Consider the following 16,688-nt stretch of genomic DNA (forward strand, 5'->3'; position numbering starts at 1 on the left):
ATGCTCCCTTATGGAGTATGTGGCCCTTACATCTAGGATTCTTAGAACAAGGCCAAGCATACCATCTCCATCTTTGAAAGTGGCTTATCTGAAAATAGCAACCAAAACCAAACCCATTGTCATTGAGTGATTTTGATTCATAGCAACCCTACAGGACAGACTACTGTGCCCCATAGGGTTTCTACGGAGTGGTTGGTGGATCCAAACTACTGACATTTTGGTTAGCAGCCAAGCTCTTAATCACTGTGCTGCCGGGATTCTGAAAACAGTAAGCTTAGTAAGAAAATAGAGCTTTGTTAGCTTAGTTACTGGTAGCCTGAAATCTCAGTTGAAGGTAGGACTTCCAAACAGTTCTAAATGGTTCAGTTATGGCTAATGGAAGCAAGGCAGGGCTTCCAAATGGTTTGAAGCTATTCAATTATGGCTGACGGAAGCAAGGACAGCATATGCTTTGCATAACAACCAAATCTTTTGCCTCTTGGATTTTGACTCGAGTAGGAAACAGGTAGCATTGCCTCACTCAAAAATGGCAGCTGATTTTGACTGATAGCGGTAAACCATGCCACTTTGTGTGTTGCTTTCCACCTGAAAATTTCAGGATCCTTATGTGGGAGATTGGATTATCATCAGGACTGCGAAGAGCAACACACATTCAAAGCACCCTGTCAACCACCATAGGCCACCTTCTTTGAGCTGGACAAAACTGCCTGTTTCCTAACCCCCCCCCCAAAAAAAAACCCACTGCCATCGAGTCGATTCCAACTCATAGGGACCCTATAGGACAGAGTAGAACTGCCTCACAGGGTTTCCAAGGCTGTCATCTTTATGGAAGCAGACTGCCACATCTTTCTCCTGTGGAGCGGCTGGTAGGGTTTGAACTGCCCATCTTTTGCTTAGCAGCCAAGCATTTAATCACTGTACCCTGGGTCAAAATTCCAAGAACAAGAGATTTGATTGCTATGCAACATGTATGCTGCCCTTGTTTCTGTTGGCTGTGACCAAACCACTTCAAACTGGATCAAAGCCCTGCCTTGTTTCCGTCAGTCATGACTGAACAGTTTAGAATCAGTTCAGAGCCCTGGTTGAAAGACAGTTGAGTAATCTGAAATCTTGTAGGGCTGGAAAAGCCAAATTCTTACCTGCAAACTAAACTTAGTGAGGGCAAAGGCAAGGAGATGCGACTTAACAGGAGATAAGGTTGGAGTGAGAAAAATCTAATCCCCTAGACCAGTGTTTCCCAATCATTCTTGAATAAAAATCACTGGCCTTTCTGGTACAGCTTCCGAGGTCCTTCCCCAGGAGATTTTGATTCATTAAATCTAAGGTGGGGCTCAGAAATTATATTTTAACAAGTACTCCAGGCAAATTTTATCATCAGGTAAGTTTACCAAATAATAACTCTGGCCTCACTCAATTGCCACCTACAAGTGAGTGATTCTCAATGTGTGGGTCCCATGACCAGCAGGATCAGTCTCATGTGGGGACTTGATAGGTACTGAATGAGAATCTTTGTCAGTGGGGCCCAGCAACCTGTATTTTAACAAATTTCCAGGTGATTCTGATGCATGCTTAAGTTTGAGACTTACTGTACTGAAGAAACCCCAAACCTGACCAACAAGAACTGTGATTGCTCCACCACCCCCCCACCCAGAGCAATCCTCAGGTACAAGAAATGACATAAGGTACACTGGCAAAGCTGTACAGCCACCCCAGATATGCTCTCAAAGGAGACCCTCTCAGAGAAAAAGAGGCTGGCTGACCATAAGACTCACTCCATTGCCAGGGTAGGGATTCCTTGTCTAACAGAACATGATACATGCTTTGGACCAGAAACTACTGTGTATTGTTTATTTCCTCCCTTTTCCAAATGGCGGCTATTATAGTTCTCTGGTTGTATCTCCGCCAGTGTATACTGGGTGTGTTGGGGTGTGGAGCAGTTTATAATTTAACTATAGGTTAACAGGCCTCTCGTAAGATGGATCTGAAGACAACTGCGTACCGATTAAAGATCCTGAACTTAATATTAAATGCAGTAATTGAATAAGAAATTAGGTTTGCTTCCTTTGGGGACGTAAGTTTATTACATATAGATGCAAGCATTTTTGAAGGTGAATGTGTGGGAAGAAAGGTATCCACGCATGTTAGGTATCCAAAGGAACAGGGCTTCAAACTGGTTCTAAATGGTTTAATCATGGCCCAGGGAAACAAGGGCAGCATATGTGTTACATAGCAACCAAATCTCTTGCGTGTCAGATTTTGACCCATGGCACAGAGGTTAAGTGCTGTTAACTTAAAAGTCGGCAGTTTGAACTCACCAGCCACTCCATGGGAGAAAGCTGTGGCAGTCTGCTTCCGTAAAGATTACAGCCCTGGAAACCCTATGGGGCAGTTCTATCTACTCTGTCCTATAGAGTCGCTCTGACTTGGAAGTGACTTGATGGCAACGGGTTTGAGTTTTTTTGAGTTAGGAAACAGGCAGCATTGTCCCGCTCAAAGACAGCAGCCAATCGTGCAGCTTTGAATGTGTGTCACTCTGTACAGTCCTGCTAATAATCCAATCTCCCACATCAGGCTCCTGAAAGTTTCCTGATGCAGGAGACTGGATTATTGACAGGACTGTGGAGAGCGACACACATTCAAAGTGGTGTGGTTGGCAGCCATCAACCTCCATCAGCTGCCATCTTTGAGCAGGGCAACACGGCATGTTTCCTACTTGAGTCAAAATTCAACAGGCAAAAGGTTTGATTGCTATGCAACGCTTACGCTGCTCTGTTTCCATCAGCCATGACTGAACCTTTTTGAACTGGTTCAAAGCCCTGCAAAGGAGGAAGTTATAATAGCCATTTGCAATTGGTTCATGGCATTCATTTTTCATTTCCCAAAAGCCCTTGATATTAATAGGAATATTAATTCTAGAGAGATATCCTCTAGGGTTCAGAGATGGAACAAATGCCCCAGGGTAGGCAAATCAATGGATTTCATCCATGGGACTTCAGTGATTGTTCGGGGGGGGAGGTGGTATATGGCCTAAACCAGTTCAGAATGCATAACAGGGCATAAGCTATCTTTCTCTGAACTAGAACTACTGGGCCCATTTTGCTGCTATCAAGAAAGGCAGCCTGAAGATGAAACTGACACAAAGAGGAGTGAAAATCCTCAAGAATCACACCGTGCCTTAGCTCCAATCAAACTGTGCCTCAAGTCCACCTGACCTCTGATTATTTCTAGTTATATTAATCAACGATGTTTAGTAACTGCTTAAACCTGTTTGCAATGGGTTTCTTGTTACATGCAGGAAAGCATTCACTTAAAAAAGGCCAGTCAAACTATCAGCATAAATTTGCATGTGGTAATAGAACATGTGAGTCCAAGTCTGAACACAAAAAATGACTCTTCATTTTTAGATTACTGATTATATTACCTTAACTTTTCCCATAGCTTCAACTTATAGTTGATTTTCCATTTAATTTCCCTCAACAAAAATATACTGGCCTTTCTCAAAGAGTTCCTCCCACAAAATATATCATGTTCACATACATTTCACATTCTACTATTCAGAGAAATTTGGCTGGCAGAAATTGTGAGTTTGCAGGATCATTTATGTTTTCATTAAACTTGGTTGGGGTTTGAAAGTTTGAATTTATCACGCCCCCTTCCCTTCTGAACCAATTAAAAAGTATACACAGGAACCAAATAGGGATTAAAATATCAGCTTTAATATATTGTCAAGTGAAAAAAACAAAGTTCAGAACAGCATGTACACTATGCTACTATTTGTGTAAAAAAAACTGATACACACACATACCCACACACATGACTACAAATAAATACATCAAGTATCTCTGGATGGATACATAACTGGTAACAGTGGTTAGCTTTGGAAAGTGAGACTGGGGGACTTAGGCTAAGGATGGGGGGGAAACTTACTTTTTACTTTATACCCTAGTATACTGTTTGACTTTTGCCATAAAACCAAACTGGTTGCCATTGAGTCAACTCCAACTCATAGTAACCCTATAGGACAGAGTAGAACTGCCCCACAGGGTTTCCGAGGAACTGCTGATGGATTCAAACTGCCAACCTTCTGGTTAGCAGCTGAGCTCTTAAATACTGTGCCACCATGGGTCCATAGGCACAAGTTACTTTTTTTTCTGAAAACTATCTATTAAAATAAAATGAATAAAATTAGATATCAGCTTTACTGCTGACAGAGCTGGATTGAATAACACGGCTTGGACGTGACATTGGGATTCCCTACCCCAAAGACAGAGTTGGACCCACAGAGCAGAAACTTACTCAGCCATGTAGTGAAGTACTACACTATTTCCCATATCTTGCTGTGAGCAGTGAGCTCAAGAGCCAAGAGGGGCCTAGGCTGCCTATCTGTCATAACCCTTTTCTCAATTTCATCAAGTTACTCCTCCTCCCACATAGAAGATAGAATGAGTGGCAAGGGGAAATGGGCAGAAATTTTCTTTCAAATATTTTTGAGAGTTGTAAGTTCTCCTTTTTCCTTGAGTCAGAAACATGGAGAGAAGCAAAGGATAGATTCCATTATATTCTTGGAAGTTTTTGTTCCCTTAAGTCACAAGAGTTAACACCCAAGACTCTGAATGTCTTGGGAAAATCCTCCTCCCACCTCTGTAAAGCTGGTGAGCAGTTCTGCTTTTGCCCCTAGAAGGCTCTGAAATGAGTCAGAATAGGACATGAATTAAATTAACTCCAAGGCTATATTACTCCATAGGCTGAAAATCCACTCACTTTTTTAATTTTATACCCAATTTAAAATTACACCCAGCCACATTACCCAACATAGTTTACAAAGATTATATAATGAGTCCTAAAGGCAACACAGAAACGCTGGTGGTGTAGTGGTTAGGTGCTACAGCTGTTAACCAAAAGGTTGGCAGTTCAAATCCGCCAGGCGCTCGTTGAAAACTCTATCGGGCAGTTCTACTCTGTCCTATAGGGTCACTATGAGTTGGAATCAACTCGCAGCAGTAGGTTTGGTTTTGGTTTAGAGGCAACATAAAAACATTCTAAATAATACAATGTCAATAACATAAAGAAAATGCCTTAATTTTAACTACATGAAACCCCCTCCAACTATTCAAACTCCGAGGGGAAAATTAATGGCCCATATTAAATTTCTAACTTAACGTCTAAAGGAATTAAAGTCCAAAATTCTGTACTTCCCAATTTCTTGTTCTTCTCATTTCAGCCATAGGAAGCTCACTGAGATGTCTGGACAGATATGGGGTTCCTTCAGCAACAGAAGCCTGGGCTCTTCTTCTTGAATGGGTGTAGTTCCTTCAGGATCTCACGACCTCAATTACTCTAATCCCACAACTGTATGTCACACGTTTTCAGAGTCCAAAGGGCTGATTAGGAAATTTATACAGTGTGCCAATTCCCAGCCACTAAAACAGTTGTACCAAGTAAATTCATGTTCCCAGGACATAGTACATATGACAATACACACCCACACTGCTGTTCTCAGCCAAATATCATAGAAGAGATTTAGTGGCATCAAAAGAAAAGTAGACAGAGAAAACTTGGGAGAAAAGAGAGTATCTTCTTGGTTTCATCCTCAGCAGGATGCCTGTCTGTTTTTGCCAGTAGTCTGGACTCCATGATCTGTGAACTTAAACTCATTTGGAAGATATTTTCCAAGTGGTTGATTATATTGCCATGAGTCTCAGCCTCAAATATGCAGAAGTCCAGGGTCTTATTAGCCTGCTAATGGTAATAAGGCTTCTGTCAGAAACCTAAGAAGAAAGCATTCGCTTTGGCCAGGTGCTTCTCTCCAAAAGCCTTGCTTATTTTTCAACCTTTCTTTCCTAGGCTTTGGCTAACCTTCACTAAAACCAAAACTAAATCAAACCTGTTGCCAACGAGTTGATTCCGACTCATAGTGACCCTACAGACCAGAGTAGAACTGCCCCATAGAGTTTCCAGGTAGCACCTGGTGGATTCAACTGCCGACGTTTTGGTTAGCAGCCATAGCTTTTAACCACTACACCACCAGGGTTTCCTAATGCTTTCAAAAAAAAAAAATGCTTTCAATAATGGAAGGTAAAAAAGTCCCTTCCATTACTTACTTTTCAGGTGCAGTATGGCTCACCCTTACCTACACATGAGTTTCTTAGGGCCAGTTAAAGATTCAGAACATAATACGAACAAAATTTATTAGATCTATGCTGGTACTGGAAACATCATTAATCCTACAGATCATCCAGTACTGATTCTAGTTCATATTATTTCACAGTCCTGCTGGGACACCAATCCCACCTGCACTTACAAGAAAGCAAAGTTTGTTTTCAGCTTTTCTAAGTTCCAGCTGGTGCCCTGCCCACCTCATATCCTGGGACTCTGAAGTCCCCTAAGAATCAAATCTAAAATCTAATATAAAACTCCTCAAAGAGTCTTTCTTAGTACAGGAAAGAAAATTGTATCTTGGCCTGATTCCAGATTTCTGGTCTTTCATTTTGAGGTCCTGGACATACCTGTCAATCCTTGCTAAACCCAGCCTCTTTTGTGACCGAGGATTCTAGCTAGAGCCTGGTTTAATGTTCCACTGGGCTGGTACAGTCCACTTGTGCTAAATCTGCCTGCACAGCATGCATTTAAAACCCACTGCATGTCTGCAGACACCAGCCAGATATTGCAAACAGAGATTCTAATGCCATTTAAGCTACACCAGAAACCTTAATCTTTCCACTTGGAGCTTCGTTCCCAAATGCTTACCCTCTTACCAGTTTTGTAAGGTTTTTCAGCCTATGCTTATGTACTAAAGTCCAAAATAATTACCCTTTTGATTCTGAACCAGCTGAGTAACAGGTACGTGAATCAAAATGGGAACGAAATTTCAGCCTTACTTTTAGTACAGTTAGAATTAAGAATATAACTTGGAGAGGAGATCAAAATGGGCTTCCTACTCCTCTTAAAAATCAGAATTTTGAAGCCACCTGGGGAGAGAGATGAGACTGCAGACACTTACCCAGCCATTCACATGAAACGTATCAGGAAGCTTCACACCTCAACGAATGCTGAAAGTTCAAGTCCCCAAAAGGGTGAGGTGAGAAGTGTTCAGCTACCTTTAACTTATTAACACTGCCCAAGTACCCAAGATAAAAATATGGGCCCTTGATGTCAGACTTTACCCTTCTCACTAACCAGACAAATCAATCTTCCTCCTACGGGGAGGAACCAATGAAAAAGGTGGACAGAACAGCAAAATGCTTCTTCCAAAAACTTCTGAAAAGGTGGAAGTTACAATTTTTTTGCCAAGCAAAAACATGCAAAAAGGGAGAAGATGGTTCTCCTTACAAACTGGAAAGTAATCAAGACTGTGTCTACAGACTCTGTGCATAATAATTTCATATACTTGGCAAATTTCACGATGACATCTAAGATGTTTTTACCAAATCGTAGACATAGATATGGAAATCATCATCAAATTTGATAAAGTACACAGAAGGTTTCGCTTCTACCTGATGAATGACCATGCCAGTTCTCTTGGAGCCATCATCTTTGGCGTATTCCACCTGTTTGCCTACTAGGCTGTCTATGACTTCTCCAGGTTCCCTCTCTGCTGGAGAAGAATGATCGGAATCTTGAAGGATGCGGAGGTCACCGTCTTTATAATCATCTAATAGTTGGTACATATACAATACAGGATCTTTCTCATAAGTAATGTAAAACCATGTGTTCATGACAGGTGCCTGAGCTAAGACCATCCCCCTCCATTCATTTTTGGAACCTTCCTCTGTTTCAAAAATGTGTTCCACTGCTTTGCCAATCATGATTTCTGATAAATGAGTATCACTGATTCTAGATGATGCAGCTCTATTAGGAAGGACTTCAAGTGATGACACTCTTTCATCTCTGTGAAGTTCCAATCCATATACACAGTCAAATCCATCGTATTTGATAAGATACAGAGAGGGATTTACAGGTACCTGATCCAGAACAGTTCCCTTCCACTGTGTTAGAGGTTCATCTCCGTCTTTCCATCCGTGCTGAATCCTGCAGCCCACGAAGTTCCTCCGGGGCTGGGAGATGGATCTGCTCCGATGCTTTTTGTGTGTAGCCTTCCTCTTCATCATGGTAACAGACACGCTAGCATGTCCCGCGCCTGTCCTGGACCGCTGCCCTGCAGCTGCCTTTCCGAACTGGGTCTTCATGCTTGCGAGAAGCACAGCAGTGAGGCGGGGCGAGGAAAGAAACTAAGAAAAAAAAATTCACTCCATCACATGATGAGCTTTTTCTCCTTTTCAGTGAACCCTGTGCGCCCGCGCCTTTTTCCCATGACCTACACAGCAAAGATGGCTATCAAGGCCTGCAGTAGCCTTCCTCCCCAGCTCAAGGCCCACTAGTCTACAGGGAGGGAGCCGCGATTAGAACAGATGAAACAGGGGCCACCCCACAGCCCACCCTGAGACCAACACTATCCAGGCCAGAGGGCACAACAACCCACCGACTCCCAATCGCGGACCTCACCTGCCGAAATCGGACAACTCGCTGCCGTCTCAGCTGCGTTCCTGAAGCGACAAGTCGGATGCTTGCAAGACTTGCTCGGAAGGGGAGGATCCGCAGGCGAGGATCACCTCTAGAGGGGAAGCTCTCAACCGGCGCGAACTAGCTTAGCTGCCCGCTGGGGTCCCCTCAGCCACATCCGCCGCAGTCTCCTCCCTCTTTCGGAAGCGCAGCTTCCTGCCAGGAGAGAGGCCTCCCCTTCCTGCCAAATACTGAGCGCCCCCACAGCCCTCACCCGCAAAAAAGCTCTAGGCCCGGCGGCTCTCCTTGGCTCCTGGCCCCGCCCCTTCCCCAAACAGTAAGCTGCGCGGTCCACCACCGCCCCTCCCCCACCGCCTACCACCCCTCCCCTAGTTTAGGGCCCGAGGCTCTCCACCCCCTTCTCCACCTCAACTCTATCTGCGCCGGTGTCCCATCTGCTTTTCATCTTCTAGGACTTCACCCTTTACTTTTTTTTTTTTTTTTACCGTGCCCTTATAGAGTTATTCTTTGTATATATAAATCTGCCTTCTCTGTCATTTAAGGGGACTTGGGGTAGGGCGAGTGTAGTGGTTAAGTGCTACCACTGCTAACCAAGAGGTTGGCAGTTTGAATCCGCCAGGCGCTCCTTGGAAACTCTATGGGGCGGCTCTACTCTGTCCTATACGGTCGCTTTGAGTCCGAATGGACTGGAGGGCAGTGGGTTTGGTTTTGGTTTGGGGGTTAGGGTGAAGAGAAATGCGCCAGTGCTTACTCTCCCATCCTGACCTAATCTTTTCGTAATCTTTTCTGACTGATAATGGATAGTGTCCCAACGCACACACAAACTCTTTAACGCCCTCAATAAGATTGAAGACTGCAAAGGCATTTTGAGACAAAATAAAACAAACACTGATTTAGGAAAAAGATTCTTTTCCTTGAAAAACAGAAGCATGTACACAGTTGTATTCCTCTGAAACGATTTCTCCTCAGTTTAGTCTCTATCACTAACAAATATAAATTTTAAGAAAAGTAATTTAGTTATATTTCACAGAGAAAACTGAGGGAGGGGTGGAGGTGGATAATTATAAACTGTATGTTCCATACCAGCCTTTTCTGCAGACCAGTTGTTGTTAGGTGTGGTGAGTCGGTTCCTACTCAAAGTGACCCTATGCACAACAGAACTTGTTGTTGCAGACCAGAAGCGATCATAAATACACGAAACACAACTTTTCATAGTAACACATATAGTCCAACTAAGCAAAGTGGCAAAAATGAACATATTCATTAATGGATCCAAAGTTACAGCCTCTCTGTAGTATATAAATATAGAAATCAAAAGCATAAATTAAAAATTATGCTTAGTAATCAATGTCTCAGTATTCTACCTTAAAAATTATTTAAGTATACAATGGTTACCCATTAATTAGCTCAAATCAGTTTCAGTTCAAGGTTTTGAAGTAGTGAAAATGTTTTTTTCTTTAGTGCTTTAATATTAAGGAGAATATATTTTCTCATTTGTTCTAATATAGCTGTATAAGCTGTGAGTAATCTCTAGTCCTTGGAAAATGGTGCAGGCTCTGTTCAAAATATAGCTGAGCAGCCTGTTCCCCTCTTAAACATAACAAACACCCTAATACCTTACAACATATTTTCCCTTATTCGAAATAGGCGATTGAGAGCTTGACATGGCTAACGCCATAATGACGCTCTAGGTGACCTCTAAACATTTTTTTAATTGCACCAGCTGCACCGGTCTCCTCCCCTCCGAAGGGATGCAGAGCTATCTCAGCTCCCGTGGCTTTGATGTCTACTTTCTTTGTTGTCTTGAGAAACGACCTTCAGCCTGCAAACCGACAAGAAGGTTTGCTTTCTTCCTCCCTATCTCAGCATCAGCCACAGTGGACTTGGCAAAACAGCCCCATTAGCCGAGAGATTCTTGTGAGAGTTTTTCAGCCTGTCATAAATATACTGATTAGAGTCCAGGTGCCTGACATGTTTATCTTTAGTTTAAAACAGAGCTTTTGTGGTTGTTTTGTAATGTATAAGACCATCTGTGGACTACGTGCTCAAAACATTAGGTAACTGTGATCTTTTCTGTATAAAACCCTCCCATCAACCCTTTAGGGCAGACAGAATTTGGGAGAAATTTAACCCCCTCTGTCTCTTGAATACCGGTATTCAATAAAGCCTTCTTACTGCTTACCTCCTCCTGTCTCAATATTGGCTTTGCGGCAGGTGGCTCAAACCCGCAATTTGCAGTAACAGTTTCAAAGTTACCTAAAGATCTTGGAAATTATATAATGTTGTAGCCTATATATCAGACAACATAATTACTGATGAAATAAAGTTTTCCAGAATTATGATTTAGTTAAGCACAAATTTATATATTTCATAATCCTAAATATTTAGTAAAAGTAAGACTAGCTTATTCTATTGAGATAGGGAAGAAACAGGGACTGAGCCCTAGGCAAGGAGCCCTGCAACACCTGCAACTTGCAACTTGCTTACAAATCTATGTGTTTGGCTAATGATGCAAAACCCCCATCCTGGAATGTGTGATAAGGAAAGAACAAACAATGCACTCCCTTGTAAGATGTTTTTTAGAAGGACTGACCCCAGCTGGTCCCTGGAGCATGTGCAGACATCGGCAAGGTGACTGACCGATGACTTCTGCCTGACGCAAGTACCCAAGACAGGAATTGAACCGGCACCGCAGGAGAGACTGTGCAGGCATGACACCCCATAATAAGTCCTGCAACGAATCCCAGAATCCTCCAGGGCAGAAGCCATTGTAAAGCCATCTTAGAAAGCTGCTGCGCGTGCACCTTAGTTAACAAATCCCTGCCCAGACGGGCCACTTCCTGGAAAACCCCACCTATGCCCAAGAATAAGCATAAATCCTCCCCCCTCAAATCTTAAAAAACCCATGCAAGTTCTTTTTTCCGGGGGACGTGGGAGGTAAGCATTGCCTAGGCTCTCCTCATCTCTGCTTGCAAGCCTCTTTTAATAAAGCTTTGCTCATGTGGGAAATTCTCTGTGCCTCACCTGTTCATTCTTGACCAGTGAAAGGCAAGAAACTCCTTCAATTAAAGGCACAGAGGTGCTGGCAACACTATCAGTAAACTAGGAAACCCTATGGGGCAGTTCTATTCTGTCATAAAGGATCTCTATCAGTTGGATCAACTAAAGGGCACACAACAACAACAAACACGTATAAGATTGGAAAAGCATACTCAAGTAGAATAAAAATGTATGCTTATATTATTCTTAACAATGGTAACTCACAGAAAACAGTTTTTTTTTAAACTAAAATCATTAGGCTAATTTTATTAAGGATCTATCTAAATTATGTGGACTTTAATTTTTAAAAACGTTTCTGGTTTAGCTTCTCTAATGGTTTTTTAACAGAAAATATCTGAGTTTTAATTCCCTTAATTTTAAGAACTTTTAGGAATATTCGATTTATGTAACTGCTTATTTAACTCCAAACTAATCAGAATAAAATTCCTGAAGGACTATTACAATCTAAATTGATAATACCATTCAGAGGTAGGAAAATGTTACAGTTTCATAACCCTATCTGCCCCACCCTTTAAAGAATCTTTTTTTAAAAATAATTTTTATTGTGCTTTAAATGAAAGTTTACAAATGAAGTCACTCTCTCAACATATAAACTTATATATACCTTACTACATACTCCCATTTACTCTCCCCCTAATGAGTCAGCCCACTCCCTCCTTCCAGTCTCTCTTTTTGTGACCATTTTGCCAGTTTCTAACCCTCTCTACCCTCCCATCTCCCCTCCAGACAGGAGATGCCAACACAGTCTCAAGTGTCCACCTGATACAAGTAGCTAACTCCTCATCAGTGTCTCTCTCCAACCCATTGTCCAGTCCATTCCATGTCTGATGAGTTGTCTTCGGGAATGGTTCCTATCCTGGGCCAACAGAAGGTTTGGGGACCATGACCACCAGGATTCTTCTAGTCTCAGTCAGACTATTAAGTCTGGTCTTTTTATGAGAATTTGGGGTCTGCATCCCACTGTTCTACTGCTCTCTCAGGGGTTCTCTGTTGTGCTCCCCGTCAGGGCAGTCATCGGTTGTGGCCGGGCACCATCTAGTTCTTCTGGTCTCAAGATGATGTAAGTCTCTAGTTCATGTGGCCCTTTCTGTCTCTTGGGCTCATAGTTATCGTGTGACCTTGGTGTTCTTCATTTTCCTTTGCTCCAGGTGGGTTGAGACCAATTGATGCATGTTAGATGGCCGCTTGTTAGCATTTAAGACCCCAGACGCCACACTTCAAAGTGGGATGCAGAATGTTTTCATAATAGAATTTATTTTGCCAATTGACTTAGAAGTCCCCTTAAGCCATAGTCCCCAAACTCCCGCCCTTCCTCCGCTGACCTTTGAAGCATTCAGTTTATCCCGGAAACTTCTTTGCTTTTGGTCCAGTCCAGTTCAGCTGACTTTCCGTGTATTGAGTTTTGTCCTTCCCTTCACCTAAAATAGTTCTTATCTACTATCTAATCAGTAAATAACCCTCTTCCACCTACCCTCCCTCCCTCCCCCCTCTCGTAACCACAAAAGAATGTGTTCTTCTCAGTTTAAACTATTTCTCAAGATCTTATGATAGTCGTCTTATACAATATTTGTCCTTTTGCCTCTGAAAAATTTCACTCAGCATAATGCCTTCCAGGTTCCTCCATCTTATGAAATGTTTCACAGATTCATCACTATTCTTTATCGATGCATAGTATTCCATTTTGTGAATATACCATAATTTATTTCACCATTCATCCATTGATGGACACCTTGGTTGCTTCCAGCTTTTTGCTATTGTAAACAGTGCTGCAATAAACATGGGTGTGCATATATATATTCGTGTAAAGGCTCTTATTTTTCTAGGATATATTCCGAGGAGTGAGATTTCTGGGTTGTATGGTAGTTCTATTTCTAACTTTTTAAGGAAATGCCAGATAGATTTCCAAAGTGGTTGTACCATTTTACATTCCCACCAACAGTGTTTAAGAGTTCCAACCTCTCCACAGAGTCTCCAACATTTATTATTTTGTGTTTTTTGGATTAATGCCAGCCTTGTTGGAGTGAGATGGAATCTCATCGTAGTTTTAATTTACATTTAAGAATCTTTTAAAGAAGTAAATTTATAATAATTATTGTCTTTTTGAGGCCTCATTACACGAATGAAAATCAACAATCCATCCTTTTTTTAATGCACTTTCCAAATGAATCAATTTATATCAAAAAGTATTTCAAAGTAGCTACCGAAGCCCAACTAATAAGACATGTGCAAGAAGCAGTTTTTCTTGGAAGAGAAAAGAACTGGAATTTAAAACAACCTCATGAATAGCTGGCAAAGTCAGCCTGGCTAATCTGAAAATGGGCAGAAAGGGAAAACAAAACAAACAAATAAAAAAACCCAGATAGAACACTCTCTCTAGATCAAAGCCAACACTCTCAAGACAAAATCTTATCTAGTTTTATAGGTAACTCACCCTGAAACTTGTGCCACTTTTGGTGAGAATCACAAATTCACCAGTCTGTGAGACCAGTCTATGGCTGTGTTTTACTTTATGATTTTCCTTTTTATGACAATCAACAATAGCATAACACTCTTGAAACAGCACAATTCAAAACAAGGGAACATACACACTCAAAAAGTTGTTGCTAGGTGCCCCTGAGTTCGTTCCAACTCATAGTGACCCCATGTGCAAGAGAACGAAACACTGCCTGGTCCTGCGTCATCTTCACAATCGTTATTATGCTTAAGCCCATTGTTACAGCCACAGCGTCAACACATCTCATTGAGGGTCTTCCTCCTTTCCGCTGACCCTCTACTTTATCAAGCATGATGTCCTTCTCCAGGGACTGGTGCCTCCTGATAATTTATCCAAAATATGTGAGATGAAGTCTCGCCATCCTTGCTTCTAAAGAACATTCTGGCTGTACTTCTTCCAAGACAGATTTCATTCTCCTGGGAGTTCATGGTATATTCAATATTCTTCGCTGACACCGTAATTCAAAAGCATCAATCCTTCTTCGGTCTTCCTTATTCATCATCCAGCTCTCACATGCATATGAAGCAATTGAAAACACCATGGCTTGGGTCAGGTGCACCTTGGTCCTTAAAGTTACATCTTTGCTTTCTAACACTTTAAAGAGATCTTTTGCAGTAGATTTGCCCAGTGCAAATCTCGACTGCTGCGTCCATGGGCATTGATTGTGGATCCAAGTAAAATGAAATCCTTTACAGCGTCAATCTTTTCTTGGTTTACTGTGATGTCGCTTATTGGCCCAGTTGTGAGGCCTCTTCGCTTTCAGCAAGCAAGGCTGTGTCATCTGCATATTGCAGGTTGTTAATGAGTCTTCCTCCTATCCTGATGCCACAATCTTCTTCTTTTTTGACCCTTACACACCCCAAGGAATTGATGGACTATCAATTGAGATGTTTCAACAAACAGATGCAGCGCTGGGGGTGCTCACTGGTCTATGCCAAGAAATATGGAAGTCAGCTTCCTGGCCAACTGATTGAAAGAGATCCATATTTATGCCTATTCCCAAGAAAGGCGATCCAACTGAATGTGGAAATTATAGGACAATATCTCTTTTTTTTATCATTAATATCACAAGCAAGCAAAATTTTGCTGAAGATCATTCAAAAACGGCTGCAGCAGTATATCAGCCGGGAACTGCCAGAAATTCAGGCCGTTTTCAGAAGAGGACGTGGAACCAGGGATATCATTGCTGATGTCAGAAGGATCCTGGCTGAAAGCAGAGAATACCAGAAGGATGTTTACCTGTGTTTTATTGACTGTGCAAAGGCATTCGACTGTGTGGATCATAACAAACTATGGGTAACACTGCGAAGAATGGGAATTCCAGAACACTTAATTGTGCTCATGAGGAACCTTTACATAGATCAAGAGGCAGTTGTTCAGGCAGAAGAAGGGGATACTGATTGGTTTAAAGTCAGGAAAGTTGTGCGTCAGGGTTCTATTCTTTCACCATACCTATTTAATCTGTATGTTGAACCAATAATAGGAGAAGCTGGGCTATATGAAGAAGAACGGGGCATCAGGATTGGAGGAAGACTCATTAACAACCTGCCTTATGCAGATGACACAACCTTGTTTGCTGAAAGTGAAGAGGACTCGAAGCACTTACTAATGAAGATCAAAGACCACAGCCTTCAGTATGGATTGCACATCAACATAAAGAAAACAAAAATCCTCACACCTGGACCAATGAGCTACATCATGATAAATGGAGAAAAGATTGAAGTTGTCAAGGATTTCATTTTACTTGGATCCACAATCAACAGCCATGGAAGCAGCAGTCAAGAAATCAAAAGACGCGTTCCATTGGGCAAATCTGCCGCAAAGGACCTCTTCAAAGTGTTGAAGAGCAAAGATGTCGCCCTGAAGACTAAGGTGAGCCTGACCCAAGCCATGGTATTTTCAATCACATCATAGGCATTTGAAAGCTGGACGATGAATAAGGAAGACCAACGAAGAATTGACACCTTTGAATTGTGGTGTTGGCGAAGAATATTGAATATACCACGGACTGCCAAAAGAATGAACAAATCTGTCTTAGATGAAGTGTGGCCAGAATGCTCCTTAGAGGCAAGGATGGTGAGACTGCGTCTTACATACGTTGGATATGTTGTCAGGAGGGATCAGTCCCTGGAGAAGGACATCATGCTTGGCAGAGTACAGGGTCAGCGGAAAAGAGGAAGACCCTCAGGGAGGTGGATTGACACAGTGGTTGCAACAACGAGCTCAAGCATAACAATGAGTGTAAGGATGGCGCAGGACCAGGCAGTTTTTCTTTCTGTTGTGTGTAGGGTCACTATGAGTAGGAACTGACTCGAGGGCACCTAACAACAACAACAGACCCCAGCATGTTTTTTCCTTTTTCAATATGGGCGACTGAGAGCTTGAACCTATAAGTTTTTCTCCTTCTTCTGCCTGCCTCCTCTTTCCCATACCTCTGTTAAAGAATTTGTTTTGAGACTTTTTTCTTTGTTTGATCTGATGTAAATAACTTTGTTTTGTTCTGTCAGACCACCTGTGACTTACAACCCTCCACAGGAAGATCAGAGCCCAGGTGTCTGATACGTATATCTTTAGCCTGATAAAGAGTCTTTTGTCACTATCTTGTAATGAATGA

At 42.1% G+C, this 16,688-nt stretch overlaps 1 protein-coding gene across 1 annotated transcript; it reads right to left on the reverse strand.

The window, feature by feature from the left end:
* Positions 1–987: 987 nt before the first annotated feature.
* SPIN3 (spindlin family member 3) lies at positions 988–8,814 on the reverse strand. Its single transcript, XM_010599924.3, has 2 exons — positions 8,503–8,814; positions 988–8,228 (listed from the first exon to the last, which is right to left on the reverse strand). The coding sequence occupies exon 2, from the start codon at positions 8,184–8,186 to the stop codon at positions 7,410–7,412; it is 777 nt and encodes a 258-aa protein (XP_010598226.1). The 5' UTR covers positions 8,187–8,228; positions 8,503–8,814; the 3' UTR covers positions 988–7,409.
* Between the last annotated feature and the right edge of the window lie 7,874 nt (positions 8,815–16,688).

This window comes from Loxodonta africana, chromosome X (assembly GCF_030014295.1).
Source record: "Loxodonta africana isolate mLoxAfr1 chromosome X, mLoxAfr1.hap2, whole genome shotgun sequence".
NCBI lineage: Eukaryota > Metazoa > Chordata > Mammalia > Proboscidea > Elephantidae > Loxodonta > Loxodonta africana.

What these genes read in the sequence shown, in the direction of transcription:
- SPIN3 (XM_010599924.3), bottom strand. Translation starts at nt 8,186, where the DNA reads ATGAAGACCCAGTTCGGAAAGGCAGCTGCAGGGCAGCGGTCCAGGACA.